This window comes from Epinephelus lanceolatus, chromosome 8 (assembly GCF_041903045.1).
Source record: "Epinephelus lanceolatus isolate andai-2023 chromosome 8, ASM4190304v1, whole genome shotgun sequence".
Lineage (NCBI taxonomy): Eukaryota > Metazoa > Chordata > Actinopteri > Perciformes > Serranidae > Epinephelus > Epinephelus lanceolatus.
The window spans coordinates 12,147,178-12,163,215 of NC_135741.1; the positions used below are offsets into that span (position 1 = coordinate 12,147,178).

The 16,038-nt window shown below is 38.3% G+C and overlaps 2 protein-coding genes across 18 annotated transcripts in view; both read left to right on the forward strand.

The window, feature by feature from the left end:
- LOC117258338 (rap1 GTPase-activating protein 1-like) overlaps positions 1 to 11,104 on the forward strand; it is a 103,415-nt gene extending 92,311 nt beyond the window's left edge. For 13 of the 17 annotated variants that reach the window (XM_033629157.2, XM_033629144.2, XM_033629148.2 and 10 more), the window contains 8 exons: positions 958 to 1,035; positions 3,404 to 3,513; positions 5,217 to 5,339; positions 5,530 to 5,665; positions 5,765 to 5,876; positions 7,898 to 7,977; positions 8,135 to 8,182; positions 8,426 to 11,104. In XM_033629157.2, the coding sequence (XP_033485048.1) occupies positions 958 to 1,035; positions 3,404 to 3,513; positions 5,217 to 5,339; positions 5,530 to 5,665; positions 5,765 to 5,876; positions 7,898 to 7,977; positions 8,135 to 8,143 (648 nt within the window). In that variant the 3' untranslated portion in view covers positions 8,144 to 8,182; positions 8,426 to 11,104. The remainder of the gene's footprint in view (positions 1 to 957; positions 1,036 to 3,403; positions 3,514 to 5,216; positions 5,340 to 5,529; positions 5,666 to 5,764; positions 5,877 to 7,897; positions 7,978 to 8,134; positions 8,183 to 8,425) is intronic. The other 4 variants (XM_033629147.2, XM_033629154.2, XM_078169841.1 and 1 more) reach the window with 3 other exon arrangements.
- Positions 11,105 to 12,912: 1,808 nt separating this feature from the next.
- On the forward strand, positions 12,913 to 15,835 carry aurkaip1 (aurora kinase A interacting protein 1). The gene is made up of 4 exons (XM_033628420.2): positions 12,913 to 12,992; positions 14,526 to 14,625; positions 14,729 to 15,192; positions 15,509 to 15,835. The coding sequence occupies exons 2-4, from the start codon at positions 14,580 to 14,582 to the stop codon at positions 15,623 to 15,625; spliced, it is 627 nt and encodes a 208-aa protein (XP_033484311.1). The 5' UTR covers positions 12,913 to 12,992; positions 14,526 to 14,579; the 3' UTR covers positions 15,626 to 15,835.
- The last annotated feature ends 203 nt before the right edge of the window (positions 15,836 to 16,038 follow it).

The following is a 16,038-nucleotide window of genomic DNA, read 5'->3' on the forward strand; positions in this document are numbered from 1 at the left end:
GAGGTAAAATTACTGTTTTTATGAATGAAGTCTGGCTTTGAAGGGAGCAAAAATAAGTTTCACTTTCAGTTCAAATCCAAAGGTTTTAGCAATAGTGCATGTGTTTGGGAAGTACTGAGCATACAACTGGATAAATGAGACTTGGATTATACTGCACAAGCTGTGTGAGAGTTTATGAACAGATGTTTTGATGCAGTTTTGTTGTTGTTAAACGTGGACCCCAATGACTTCCATTATTAAGAATTTTCTTTGGATTCTCTGTTTACCATGGAGGCATGTGAGAAAAGGTTTAAATTAAATAAATTCAGCATAACACAGGGTGAGTAACTGATACACAAGTGGTCATCTGGGGAATGTAGTATTCCTTTAACAGTGACTATGCATATGGTTGCTTGTCTGATGTATAAAGACTATATACTGTATATTTTGGGGGGCTGAGGGTATAGAGGTAAAAATCATTTTGAAACAGACACCCACATTAATACTGTATTTCTGGATCATATTTGAAATTGCCTTCAAAAATAACTAACCACTTATTAACCAACATTCTACATTGAAGAAGATATAAGTTGAGCTTGCTTTTTGCCCATAACCCTGTCTCGCTGTGAAAGCTAATGTATAACATGCTGTGTGTCCTCCTCTGCTGTTTTTATCTTCTCTCCATCCTCTTTCTCGCAGGCATATGGCTCACATAAACTGACTCATTACTTCTCTCTCCCATTCAGCTGCCTGTATTGCACCCATGGAGCCAAAAATGTCCCTCTTTGTATTCTCCAGTTAGCACATGCTTTGTATTTTGCTAACAACTGACTGCATGGAATCTCATATATATTTGTATATATCTCATGTTTTCTCTTCCCCTCCCTTTTACCCTCCTCTCTTCTTTTTGTCATCTGTCCTCATCACTATCTCTCTCTCTCTCTCTCTCTCTGTATCTCCTCTTCCTGTGTGGCTCAGTCATTGCTTGTCCCAGGCAAAAGTCCCAGTAAATATGGACGTCGAGGCAGTGCCATAGGGATAGGAACAGTAGAAGAGGTTCATGTCTAATTCTAACTACTCTCTAACTACTTGTTTCTCCTCTTTGCTCCTTTTTTTGGTTTTGCCTGCATGGCTCCACTGCTTCATGGCCAAACACCTTTCTCTATACATTTCTGTATTTAACATAATATGCATTGTGTGTTACAGACAGGATATATTTGCATTCAGAGCATTAGCTCAATCTGTCATAAAACAGAAGCAGATATTGATACTCTCCTCCACGTTCTCTCATTAATTGAATGATTTCCAATCTTTTGGATTTTACATAGACTACCATCTGAAAATCATTTAAAGGAACAGTGTGTGAGATTCAGGGGGATTTAGAGGCATCTTGCAGTGAGGATTGCAGATTAGAACCAGGCAGCAGCCTCCAGGGCTGAAACATGAAGCCAACACAGAAGCACCAAAAGCCAGTCAGTCCCCATAGACCCCCATGTCAAAATGCCCAACTTTAAAGCAGAAGTAAACATGTTTACAGCCTGGTACCAAAAAAAGACCACTTTGGTCTCATTAGCTAATTTCCCTACTTATGACAACTGTACAGGGATTTTTGTTAAACTCATTTATTTCATTTTATTAAGGCTTAAAGTTATGCATAACTAAGGGTGTGCTGCTTTGAGTGACAGGTTATCTGCTGATAGTCTCCTCTCAGACAGAGCCACCACTCACTTCCACACAGCGCCAGCCTCTCAGCCAAATATGGTCACTCCTAGCTCCCAAAAGCCAAGCTGTCAATGGCCGAAATGCTCAACTCAAGGCTTCAAAATCAGAGTCCACAAACCAGTGGGTGACGTCATGTTAGCTATGTCCATTATTTTCACAGTCTATGAATGCAACTAGCTGAAACTTCTCCAGGTCGGGATTCCTTCAGTGTTTATTGTTCAGGAGGTTTTTACCTGGAGCTGAATTATCAGCAGAGGTCTCTTCCTCTCCAAAACAAACAGATCCAATAATTAACAACAGGTAAAAACATAGAAGAAGTTTCATGTTGCAAATCAATCCTACCCTGTCTCCACCACCCTGCTAGCTGAGCACCTGCTAATGTGTGCTCACCTTTTTCACTAATAACTTAAGATCAGTGCATTCAGGAGGTTTTTACCGGGAGTTGAATTACGCGCAAAGGTCTCTTCCTCTCCAAGACAAACAGATCCAGTGATTTAAATAGATAAAAACTCTGAATAAAGCAGTTTCACTTTTCCACTCTTATCATGGAAAGGCTGCAAAAAAATGCAAATGGCACTACCTGCAGCCCATATTTGGTTTGTCCATTCTAGGCTACTGTAAAAATATGGATGAGTACCCGCCCTATGTAGATATAAACTCATCAAAACTCATCTTTTAAAATGGCTTTTAATGCGTAAATGATGGTGTGTGTACTTTACTGTATTCTATTTTATGATTGTGTTTAACTAATGTAAAGTGTCTTTGACTACTATGAAAAGCGCTCTAAAATGTAAACGCATTATTATAAACAGTTCACACTAAGTTAATTAAAACATGACACACACACACACACACACACACACACACACACACACACACACACACACTTATTTTCAGGTGATTATACACTAAAGAAAACATACTTATTATATTATATTCCATTTCTGCCAATAAATTCCCCTAAATCCTACACACTGGACCTTTAAAGCAATTAAAGATAGGCACTGTTCTGTCGTATGACTGTAGCACATAGACAGTAGAACCCAACTTTGGCTTTCTTCTGACTAATATTGTACATTTTCTTCTCTTCTCACTGTCCTATCTGCTTTACTGCAATATATGTTCGCCTTCTGTACTCCTTTATGACTATTCTGTATTTTAATCCCAGTATGCTTAATTCCCTATTTGTTTAAAAATTATGAATATTAATGATTTAATGACGCCCTTGCAGAGAAATTATGAAGAAGAAAAAAAAGAATCCCCGTCATGCTCTTTGAAGCCACATTGAGTTAAAAGGCTTTTTCAAGTTCTTATTTGAAGAGCTTTAAAAGGGAGATTGAATGAACAAAGCAGTCGCTGAGAAAGCATATTTAGTGGTAGGCCCTGGAGCCTTTAAATCCATCTTTCATCTTCCGCCTTAGTGTGCCCTGCGCTGGCTGAAAGACTGGCACCAGGGCTTGACATTAAGCCGCTAAGTGCATACTTAAACTTTTTTTTTCATCATAGTAACAACTCAAAAGGGAGCTGGGTTACTGTTCAGCCTTCTTCCCCCAAATGAATACAATAAGAGTGAAATTCAAAAACTCCCCCCAGTTATAAATACATAGATTGATATGCTCTTGAGATAACTTGATATTACTCAATAATATTTAAGGCATTAGAAGTAGTCTGACTCTTACTGTCTTCCCTCTCTCCCTGGCAGTCTTTGATAATCCCGGGGAAAAGCCCGACCAGGAAGAAGTCTGGTCCCTTCAGCTCCAGGCGAAGCAGTGCCATCGGTATTGAAAACATTCAAGAAGTCCACGAGAAGAGGTGAGAAAAGACGCCTGCACATTAATGCTGTATTTAGTTTTCTGTGTACCCATACAACATTTAGTATCATCTACCTCTTATGTATCTAAAGCTTCACTAACGTTCTTAACTTACAACCTTTTAGGGACTGTTCGATGCTTATCAGAGGAGGGGGTTGCTGCAGTGTGACTTTGTTTCTTTTGCTTGTTTTTTTTTTTATCTTGACCGTCCCCCACAGCTACAAATACTTTTCTTTTAACTAATTTTTCTTTATAAAGTGCTTTTCAAAACAGAGTTACAAATAGCTTTATATGTCAATAATTGAAAAAGACAAGACATGAAAACAACTTCTTTTAAAAGAACTGAAAAAAATACTTCAGTATATAAAAACTGAAGAAATAAAAGACAGTCTAAATGAACTTAAAACTCAAGTAAAATCGGGAAAGGCTCTCCGATAAACGTTTGTTTTAAGAAGGGACCTGAAAGAGATCACTGACTTGTCCGACCTGATTTCCTCTGGCAGACTAACTGTAGGTATTGGAGCCAGTGCAACAAGCAAACAGCACAGAGGGAGTGACAGTTACCATCAAAACAAACAGCTAATTTCAGTAGCACAATGCAAATCCTCCTCAGATATCGCATTATCACACAATCCATGCGTGCACTTCAGCAGAATTTGGGAGCAGTCACACATCCTGCCACACAAAACCAGCTAAATGTAATCAGTCTACACATCAAACACTCACACACGTCGTAGCGGTAGCAACATGGGCATATAATAACTTTTTCCAAATAAACTGTAACGCACAAAACAGCAGCCAGAATAACACTAGTAAGCTGCTGTAATAGAGCACAGCTGCTGTAATTAGATTTTAAAATTTTACCATTTGATGATCTGAAGATAAAAGTTAAAAGTTGAAAAAGAAAATCCTGGAGTGGATGAAAGCTCCCAGGAATGCAGAATTTACTGCTTTTAACAGAATCTGGTCACTGCAAACAGTTTATTTTTGGCTAAATTTGTAAACATGTAGAATAAAAGGATTTTGATTAAATATCCTGATTTAAAGCTCAGATTTGGTTACGTTTTCTAATGGAAGTGCTCATCAAAAATGATGTGTTCAAGACCATCAGAATGATGAAAATCTGATGATGATTTCTTTCTTTACAACTCAGTCTCACTCTTAAGTTGTCACTCTGGCACTTGGGCAGTGACTTCCAGCATCAGACACTGAGGAAAACAAATGTCCTTTCACGTTACATGCGTGATACACAGCTGGTAGCTGTTATAGTTTATTGGCACAACAATGAACGCACCCAGGGTAACTTTCACGTCATATTTGGACGTGGAAAGTCCATGACCAAACGACGATATGTGATGAGGTCGGAGTGAGAATGTGTTGATTTCACAGTTTCTGATCATGATAATTGGTGTCATTTTGGTAACTTAATAAAATAAAACATGCCTTTCAAACCCACCAACAGGATTTCAGAGCATATTTGTAAAGGAAGATGTCCCTCCCCTAAGCCAAAATAAAAAAACACAAGTCCCTTCCCAGTGCTTAAAAAATGATTTGACATACCTCCCCCATTTTGTACCACCCTCTTCCCTCTCATAAGTAACGAACAGTCCCTTACTTTTTATCTGTGCGTCCACATGAACTGCTTTTGTCTGTGTTACACCCTGTTTGCTTTTCCTCATATTTTGTACCACATGTCTCATGCAGCAGCAGAGAGAGCTCCCCAAACACCCAGAAGACTCCTGACAGCGGTCACGTCTCGCAAGACCCCAAATCTGACAACTCGTCCAACCAGAGCTCCCCTGAGGTGCTCACAACCACCAAGAACAGGTGTGTATCTTAGGTTACAGCCATATCAGATGGATTTATTGATCGTAGAATTCACACCTTGTGTTGAAATACCCGTGTCTGTGTAGCCGCTGGGCAGTCCTCAGCTGCAGCAGCATGTTGAATGACTGTGTCCTATACATAAGATAAAATCAGGTTTGGCTGTGCTAGAGGGTGATAACCCAGGGTGTAGTTCTTATCTCGGTGGCAGGGCCCCATCCATCCCCGAGGGTCATGACCTCTCCCGCTCCTCCTCCAACGCCAGCAGCTTCGCCAGTGTGGTGGAGGAGAATGAGACAGAGGCCACGGAGGACTATGACACAGGCATGGTGAGTGCTACATTCAGCCTGTAAGAAAACATGACGAGTGCATAGAAATGATCTGTTGATCTCTTCGTCTAATATGTCTCTCATCTGCATGCTCTCCAGGAGAGTCTGTCATCTGCCGGAACGCCACACAAGCGAGACTCCTTCACCTACAGCACCTGGCTGGAGGACAGCGCTAGCAGCGCCAGCACCACCAGTCGGGGCAGCTCCCCAGGTGAGAGGGGTGGATGAGATGTTTGGAGAAGCAGGTCCAGCATATTAAAAATGTATCCAGCACTTAGAACAAATAAGAATTAATCAATCTCACAGGGTTTGTAAAACAAATAATGGCTTCTTTTACAAACTACTTGTTTTCTCATTTGTATATTTGTTGATTTATTCATTCACTCACATAAGCCATAATAAGGGGAGAATTTATCAACTCATGCATGCAATGACTCATAATTATTTAATGCATGAATGAATGCAGGATGTTAAATGAATTCCTGCTGCTCACTGTGCAGAAATAATTAAGGCGTTATGAATGTATGTGATTTCTCTCACACATCTACAGTCCTCCTCGAGGGGTCATCATTGAATAAACAGGATATTAGTTAGGCTTTCAAAGAGGGCAGTAGGACAGCAGATGACAATAACGTACAGAGAGATTTCTCTGGTGCACCACAGAAGAACACAATGATAAAATTTAACAGAAATGTAATTTTAACAGTATTTCTGTTGTTCTACCAACGAAATTAAATATTTTAGCTCATTCTATATGTATAATTGTAATGAAGAAATGAACAGGCCATGGTATATGACTGGCTTCAGTTTCTTTCTTTGAGAATGCACACAGCGAAGTGCAAAACATCCAAAATTGAAAAATATCACACAACTGTTCTCTGGTACATAATGCTTTGTTCACCTCCAAAAAATTTTTGACAATCCTGCCTTTCTCATGGTGGTGCTTCCGGTTTAAGCTCTTACATCAGTCATGTGAAAAATAGATCAGCCGATAGCAAGTATGTGAAACAGCACTGTCATCATCATCTATTTTTTTTTTTTTTTTAACTTTGTACAAAATATCATACTAACCCTGAGAAGCCAGGTAAAAAACAAAACATGCAAATGCATGCAATTTTTGATTTGTGTTTTTCACTTTGCCTTTCGGGGCTGCCATGATATCATATTTTCTCTTATGCCCGGGCCACACTGCCTGTGTGAACAGTGCATGTGAGTCGCAGAACCTCCTGTATTTTTTTAATTTTTTTATTTTTTGGCGCTCATGTTAAGTGGTTAGAGCAGCAACACTGCCCGTGTGAGCAGCGCATATATGTCGTGGAACTTCTTGTATTTATTTTGGCACCCATTTTAACAGGTTAGAGCAGCCACACTGCCCATGTGAGCAACACTGCTCACACACAACTTGACTGCTGTTAAGCTACAGAACATCTAGAGACTGGTCTTTCCAATTTTCTCAATATGAAACAGGCAGTTTTCAGCAGAAATAGACCAAGAAAATCAGCTTTTGATAATCATATTGACATGAAATTACCTTTCACTACAGTTTCAATCTCTTTATCTATCACAGACATGAAAACATGTAAATATTTCTTTTCCGTATATTCCTTTCCTGTTTTTGTTTCAAAATAAAAGCCCTCTGACATCATTTCTCAACAGAATCCCCTGTCAATACAAGGCTTTTTATTGTGACATATTTGGATGGTCATGTTGCTAACGATGCAGCACCCTACAAGGCACCGTAACTTTCAGAGTACTGGCTTTAATTGTGGAAATACAGTGCTTAAAGCAGCAGGAGGCTCTGCAGCAGCACCGCAGCAGCCACACTCACTGTGTGAACACCACACACATGCCAGCTGCAGCAGTTCAGCGAGGTGGCCAACACACACTGCTCATGCAGGCAGTGTGGCCCAGGCATTAGTGGCTACCAAATGTTTTACAAGACAAATATGAATGACCATTAATACAAAACATGTAACATACCAACCATCTTTTAGAATATTCTCTAACAAATACAAATTTTGCCTTTATCTATTAATGGAAAAAAAGGTTGAATATCATTTTTTTTCACCACAAAGCAAAAACATTATGTAGTCTCTCTACTCTTTTTTTCAAACACAATGTACTCAAATCTCCTCCATCTTCCATCTTGAAATGTATGGATACCCCAAGTTCATTTTAAAATCAATCTGCGGACATACATATGATTTAATACAGTGTTGACTTATCCTTCAGGGCCTGGTAAACCTGAACGAGGGAAGGGGACAGACGTCCGTATCAAACTGGAACGACCACACGATCATCAGTCCTCATCGGTGAGTCAACCCCACCGTAGACTTTTCTATTATCAGCTATCTTTAAATCACTTTTGCTGCTCTGTGTGATTTTTTTCAGTATCGCTTTATGTGTGTTGTTGCTGATGTTTGGTTCTTGTACTTTGTTTTATGGCTGTTTGTGCATCTCTGTGTGCAGAACTGTTAGCTCCACCCATCTGGTTGTATCCTGGATCTCCATCTTCAGGTTAGTCTTTTGTCAGTATTCTCTCATGGACCAAATGATGCTTGAGTACTGTTAATGCACTATGTATTCAGGTGTTTTCTATTTCACTGTTTAAATCATAATGCTTGTCAGAATTACTGAGGAATATACAAAATCAAGACAAATAGATGTTTTTGCAAGTTTAAGTCATTGATATAACTAGTGATGTTTGCATTCTTAATTTGTGTCAAGAGTTTTAACCAAGCATCTCTTTTATCCCCAAAGCATTCCCATAAGTCACAATCCCTCTGAGAGGTGAGACAAGTGCAGGTGTTCGCCATGATCAATGATGCCAAGGGCGAAGATGAGGAAGATGATAAAGAGGAGGAAAAGCAGGTGAAGCCTGGCCGGTCTGCTGCTCAGTGAGGGCCAGAGTGGAGCATATCCAGAAACCTGGAGGACACTGGAGAGGGTGACGCACAGAGAGGGGCCAGCTTTTGCACAGTGTTGTTTCCTTCCACTCTTTTCTTTGCCTGTTCACACATCTGTTGCCTAATTGTATGGGGTTTTTTTTAACCACACCTTTGTTTCAAAGGCGCACATTTTTTTCGACAAATTGAATAGTTTTATTTGTAAAAGTTATAACTTTGATTTAGTTTGTGTAGAGAAGATAATCGCCTGGATGGTTTGACCAAATGAACAAAGGTTTCAGCTCAATAAAGATCTCTAATGTATACATTGTACCAAATATTAAGTATCAGATAAGGATGTTTTCAAACAAAATGTCTAATGTGATATAAGATTTTTCTGTTGGATGCTGTTTGGGTCCTGACACACCAAGCCGACTGTCAACCATTGGTCAATGTCAGGCTGTCGATGAGCATCTCTTGCACTAAATTTTGTGGTGTATCCTGCACCATTGACACTAGTAGGCCCTTGATGGCTTTTTTTAGGCTGACACAGTGTGTTGAATCAGCGTCAGAGCCCGTCGGTGAGTGAAATCACTCTGATTGGCAGTTCAGCTCAGTGCACAAGAAGAAAACCAAAGTGAGGAAAGTAAACAAATGACTAAATTCAAGAAGGCATGAGATCGAAACAAACTTGTTATATTAGCTAAGGTTATTTTTTCAGCCACTGAGTTCTTTCACAGAAATTATACATAATTGTTTGTGTTATTGTTTGCAGCTGCGTGGTAAATAGCATTTGTTCTTTCAACATTTGGCTGTGTTGTTAATGTGCTAACTGGCTAACTAGTGTCTTGATATGTCTTGTCGGTCTTCTGGTTTCCCTTATTGAATGACAAATACAGACTACCGCCATCTACTGGAGAGTTACTGCTAGGTGGTTGTTGGCTGTGGTCTCTACGGTGTGTTCAAGTGCAACTTTTTGGCCGAGACAAAGGCAACGTGAGGCGACACAACAGCCAGTCTTAGTCACATAAAGTTCTTTGATGTCGGTTTGGTTTGTCTGGGCCTTTAAATGTCATTATTTTCTGGGTTAAAATCCAAAAAGGACTGTATAGCCACAGTTAAAGGAGTGTACTACTACTTCCTTTACAATCAAAATCTCCACAAGATTAGATCAGAATTTAACACCACAGCTCACAGTGAAGAGATAACATGAAATGGCCTTAACTTAAAGGGACAGTTCACCTCAAAAACAAAATACATATTTTTCCTCTTGCCTGTAGTGCTGTTTATCAATCTGTGCAGTGATGCAGTCAGAGGATGTAGTGAAAGAAAATAGTTCCTGCATGAAACTGCTCACAACAAGGTCTGTAGATTATCTTGAGTAACAAGGTCATGACCTCTGGAAGGAGACATTGCTGTTGAGTTTTTCAAATGTATTTTTTTATGCTTGGAGCACCACAAGCTGAGTGCCATCTAGTTCCATTATAATGGAGAGAAGACAGACGTCTCTACAGTCGCTATCTCAAAAAACTCATCAACTCACACTAAAACAAACCACACTGATAAATAGCACTACAGGTAAGATAACAAATGTGTGTACTGTCTCTTTAAACATGCAACTTCTTTGTCCCTCAGATTTATTTTACCTCACCTTTTTGACATGTTCTGCAGCCAATAATGGGATTGCATTTTAGATTAATTGCAGAACTAATGTATTCAGAATCATTTTTAAGCACATTAGTTTCTCAAAACATATCGCAATACTGTTATACTCCAGCGCTGTCTGTGTGGTCTTCTAATGTAATGGACATATCCATCAACAAGTGATCTCAATGCTTTGTCCGTCTTGTCTGTTGGTGAGTTTGTTGGTGAGTCTCTACATTATGTTATGAGTTTCTTCTCTCTTTTATGTTTTTGTTTATTGATTTGGTTCCTGTTGAAGTGGCATTTATATTGTATATCTGTTCTACTTTACCTCTATGGTGACTACATTCAGCATCCTGCCATGTGCTTATACTGTATGTGTTGCTTTTGAGTAAATTATGAAATGTTCACGTCTGTAAAGCTCTGTCTATTTCAAGGGTCGGATCTCTTTCAGTGCAGTACATTTGCAATGCAATTATAATAAAACAGTGAATATTTATTTGCTTTTAAAGTGATGAAATAACTAAATACAACTACTGATTTTGTAAATAGATATCCTAGTGGAGTACATAGTGTATAATGCAGAGACCATTGAGTTGAAATGGGATTGACCAACATCTTGAAAACTGCCAAGTTAACAATTTATTATTTTATTTCTTGTACTTTTATGTTTAAATATTATTTTGAGAGGAACATTTTGTAGAAGAGAAATATTTTAAAAGCTATTCCGACTGTTCTGTAAAAGGGAAATCTCACAGTGCATCCTGCTGATCATTTCAGTTGCCTTATCATCACAATCTGATGGTGTAAGTATAGACAGTGAAGCAAATGGTCAACAGCTGGCAGGATTTAAATGAAATGAATGTTTTGTTGTTGTTGTTTTTATTGTAAATAAATGCCCTAAGACATTTACAGTCTATTGTACTCGCACTCTTTTGCCCTGCATGTCATATCACACACAATATTCTGAATGCCACACAGTGAAAATCCCTGCTGTGAAATGACTAACTGTAGATGTTCCACTTCCCACCATCTTAATGAAAGCTGAGAGAGAAAGCCCCATGAATAAATGATTTGATGTGGCTGCCCACAAGTATGTAAAACTAGAGCAATCTAAAAGTGGAGGCTTCCCTTCTTATACAACTGTGCCACATGGACGAAAGACACATTTATTTTAATGAGTCAAAGGGAAATAAAACTGAATTACGACCAAAAAGAGCTTTCCAAATGAATCTGCTCACAAAATAAGAAGGGGACTACTGTAATATGTTTATAGCACTTCGTAAATAGGTTTAGACATATGCAATTTTACAATGGGAAAACAACACGAACGACAAAGTAAATACTCTCTTCTACTCTTTTCTGAATAGTTTGGATTTTTTTAAATGCAAATAAGTGCTATAATATGTGCAAAAACATTCATATTGTAAGTAAAGTTTAAAAAAAAAGGCCAGTTGACAAAGTGAAGGTCAGTTTTTGTGCATAAACAAAGCAGTAGCTTGCTGCTCTGAGCAGAGACCCCTGGGCCGTGCTGGGTTTTTCTTGGCCTGCAGCAAATGTTTTAAATTCAGTCACAAAACACAGCACATACCAGGCATGTTAGCATTTGTGATATCACAGATAAAATTATAATTTTAGAATTTAATTAGTATAAAATAAGATATATTTCTTTAGTATTTACAGCTGCAGTTATTCATGTTACACAGCATTTATGTAAACTCTTTGGTATGTGAGAGCTGTCATTTCCAAATTTAATGTTTTTTTACTATTTCGCATAAAACTGTTGACACTCCTCCCCCTCCTTTACTCATCAAGTGTTTATACAAGTCATGTGACCCCATTAGGAGGAACATCATCTGCCACAAGCAAAATTTTCTGTCTCATGTAGAGTATTTCCCCTGGGCGGCAGGTTTAATATATTCAAATGTTTGTTCAGATAAATGCTGATGACCTGTTGTTCTGCAGGTATACATGGTCCATAAACATCAAAACATGGCAGCATTTTGAGCATTTTGATTAATGATTCTGATTCTGAATAAAGATAAGACAGACAGCTACATCGAGCTCAGTAGTTACAAAATTGCCCGTTGCTCAGTCGCTGCAGTCATCTTAAAGCGATAATAGAAAATATTAGAATTGTTGAAGATAATAAATAAAAGGCATAAAAGAAACCTAGATCAGCTCAGATGTAAATGATCATAGACATGTTTAACTGTATTTGTATCTATTGTTTAGCTGTCTCAAACACTGAGTCGCATTTCTGTTCATATTCAAGGTTTCTATCTCAGTTATTTATCCTAATTATCACTGAGGCGTTAATGGTTCAGTTGGAACGACCATTGCTGCTCAGATTGTTAGTGCCCTCCAGTGGCGTCATTCAAGCATTGAATTTACCCACTGTATGTTGCTACTGTAAGCATAAAGGTCCACACCACAGAGTATTATAAATGATCCAAAAACAGTCTATAATAAGGTTTTCTGTATTTTATTTCATAATTGTTAAATAATAGTGCGTGCAAGCAAAAATCCAACAATGCTATGACTATCAGGGCACAAACACAGCTTATTTATTTATATTTGTCTCTACATTATTATTATTATTATTATTATTATTATTATTATTATTCGTTACAGCTAAAGTTCTCAGACTCCTTCTTTTAGAGGTTCTATATAATTGTTCCGGCGGAACCCTTGTCAGCTAAGAGAAACAGGAAGCGTGTTAATTTTCTGTTGCTCGAGCCGGAAGTAGGCTCCCGGAGTCACATTGAGGACGAAAACCCCGGTCAAAGGAATATTAGGTAACGTAACAGTATTCGTAAAATAAGTTACATAATTTCATTTGTGTTGTCAGGTAGTTATTGGCCAACACGTCTTAGCTGTCAGCCTTGTAGTGTTTAAATCTTGAATTTCACGTCCAAAGCGGAGCTACAGTGCTAACTAGCATTAGCAACAGCCCGAAGCGGGGGCACCCGGCAACTAGCGTTAGATGATAAGTTAAATTCTTATCAGTTTGTGTTAATATTAATTCTGTTGCATTTGCTCAGTATCGTAAGTGCATTTAATTCATTTAAACAAGGTAAAGAACATCAGTTATTGTCGGTCGTCTGTCTGTTGGCCAGCTTAACCCTTACCCAGATATTGGACACGTTATCTGCAACTGAAAGTCATTTTCATTGCTGCATTTTAAACAAAAAGATGCCCATGGCAGTTTCACGGCGTTTACAGGGAATTTTCAAGTGTCACAGTCTGAACCGGGTCATTCAAGTTGTGCAGCAACAATTATGTCCCCATAAAATACTTCCTCATATTTTCTTTAAAATGTGTCAAACAATAATAATAATAAAGGTCTTAAATTGTAGATTGAGGCCTTCTTTCTCACATAAACACAGAAAAATAAACATTGTAAATACTTTCTTTCTTTCTCTTTTTGTTTTTACTTTACTTTTTTTTGGGTACGTGCTCGGGTTAATAATGCCCCCATTGCAAAGTAATCAAGTACTACAGGAACTGTAAACCATAAAATTATTAAATATTCCGCATATTCTATAATTATTTGTAGGTGATGATAAACTCTCTCTGATTATATACTGTGTATTAATATTTGGAAGAAAAATTTCAATTATCCTTCTTCTTCTTCTTCTTTTTCTTCTTCTTGTTATTATTATTATTATTATTATTATTATCACTATTCCATTTATTTATTTTTACTATTTTCATCATTTATTGTGTGTTCCTGAAGTCATTTTCCTCTCTGATACTTTGTAGTTTCTCACCTCCTATCATTATTTTATTGGCAGTTTTTTAGGCGATGTTAAACTCTCTCTGATAATATACTGTCTATAAATATTTGGAAGAACACTTTTAATATATATATATATATATATATATATATATATATATATATATATTTACCATTTCCATCATTTACTGTGTCCCTGAAGTCATTTTCCTCCCTGATGCTTTGTAGTTTCTCACCTCCATTACAATTCCATTGAGACCATTTTAATGTGTTTAAGAAGCTCTTCAAGTTCCACTTTGCTGAGCTATGGCTAATTTAGATCTACATGTGGTCTATAGACCAATATAAACCGGTCTTCCAATAGGGATTATTGTTTGAGTGCCTGAGATATGCAAATATGTTTTCCTGCCATCTTGTTAGGTAAACATGACTCACTATTCTTATATAATGTAATGTGTAAAAGTTATGAGGCCAGAATGAATGAATAAATTGTATCTATTTATTTTCTATGGATGAATTAATTGTTTCATTACTGATTTGAAAGTTCTATGAAACATGTATGACCAACACAGTACTTTGCTCATGCCCACAGGACCAGTGACCAGTCAACCCGTTCCTGATGACTGTACTTTGATGATCATTAACAATGTTTATTTCAAAGGTTGCCCCTCGTCTGTTATGTAGAGCAACATGTAAGTATGAGCAAATATGTATTCATCAAACCGGTCTTAACTTAAACTATATTTTCTGTTCATGTTATAGATAACATAATTTACATTTTCTCTTAATCACCAGGTGCACTTCAAGCCCATGGAGAAGTTTTAAATATATGTGCACAACCGGTTCTTCCTGCTTACTGCTCCTCGCTACAACAAAAACTAAGAAACTACTCAACAGCAGCAGACAACACACCTCCCCCTCGATGGGTACAACTTGAGCCTGAACTGGAGGAGGCTCTGGTGCCGCGTAAACTGTCAGTAAGTCCTCTGGAGAGCTGGCTCTCCCTGCGCTACTCCCTTCCTCCCCTGCTGGAGTCTGCTCAGCCGCAGGAGGACGTTGGGCTGCTGGAAGAGAAGGTGCTGCCTCCCATCTCTGTCCCCGTTTTGGAGGATGGGGAGGGTTCAGCGACACCCCTTAAATGTAAGAATGTTCTGGAGATTCGACGGCGGAAGATTAACCGGCATAAATACAAGAAGCTGCTAAAACGGACTAAGTTCTTGAAGAGGAGAGTGATGGAGGGCAGGGGGAGGAAGAAGCAGGTGAGAGTTTATTTTCTTTTGGAGATAAATTAGGATCCTGTTATACTCAGGAGACACATTATGTCTTACTGTTTTGACAAATTTCTTCTTTCATTTAAAGCAAATTAATATCTAAGTATGACGTGTGATAGTTTGATAAGAAAACAAACACAAGTGTAGTTTATCTTGGTGTATATATTACCAACAACAAAGTCTCAACTCAATTTGAAATGTTTATTTTGTGCAGGATTTTTGCGTGCATGATGTACAGTAATTGTAATTAAAATCTAAACTAGCTGAACATGAATTTACGGGACTGTTTGTTTGTCCTGTGCAGAAACGATTTGAGGACGACATGAAAAGGATCTGGACACAAGCTGGACTGAAGAAGGCTCCGGAGGGGTGGCACGCACCTAAGATCTTTCTCAAACATCACGGAAACAAAAGGGACTGAGAAACACTGACTGTGATTCAAGTTCGTGTCACGTGATCTCTCACACTGGACGGCTCTGCACACCTCACTTCACACACTGCAGTTAAAACAATCAGCCTACTCTGTGTTCTTCGCCGCATGTCTCAGCGATGAGGACGTATTCAACGATGGCATATGTACAATTATTTTTAACAAAGTGTACATAATCTAATAAAGATCTTTCTGTGTCAAGCCCAAGGCGTGGCGTGGTGTGCTGTGCTTCTCTGTTGACCTCATTTTAGGCTGATTTAAGAATTGTAGGCCTGTGTACATTTTCCTTTTCTTACTGTGGATGGCAGTATTGTGCAAAATGTGAACAAAAAAATGAATTCACCCTGAAATAACCACTATCACTGGTTGTTTAGTTATCTTTACAGCACAACTAAACCAGAAGT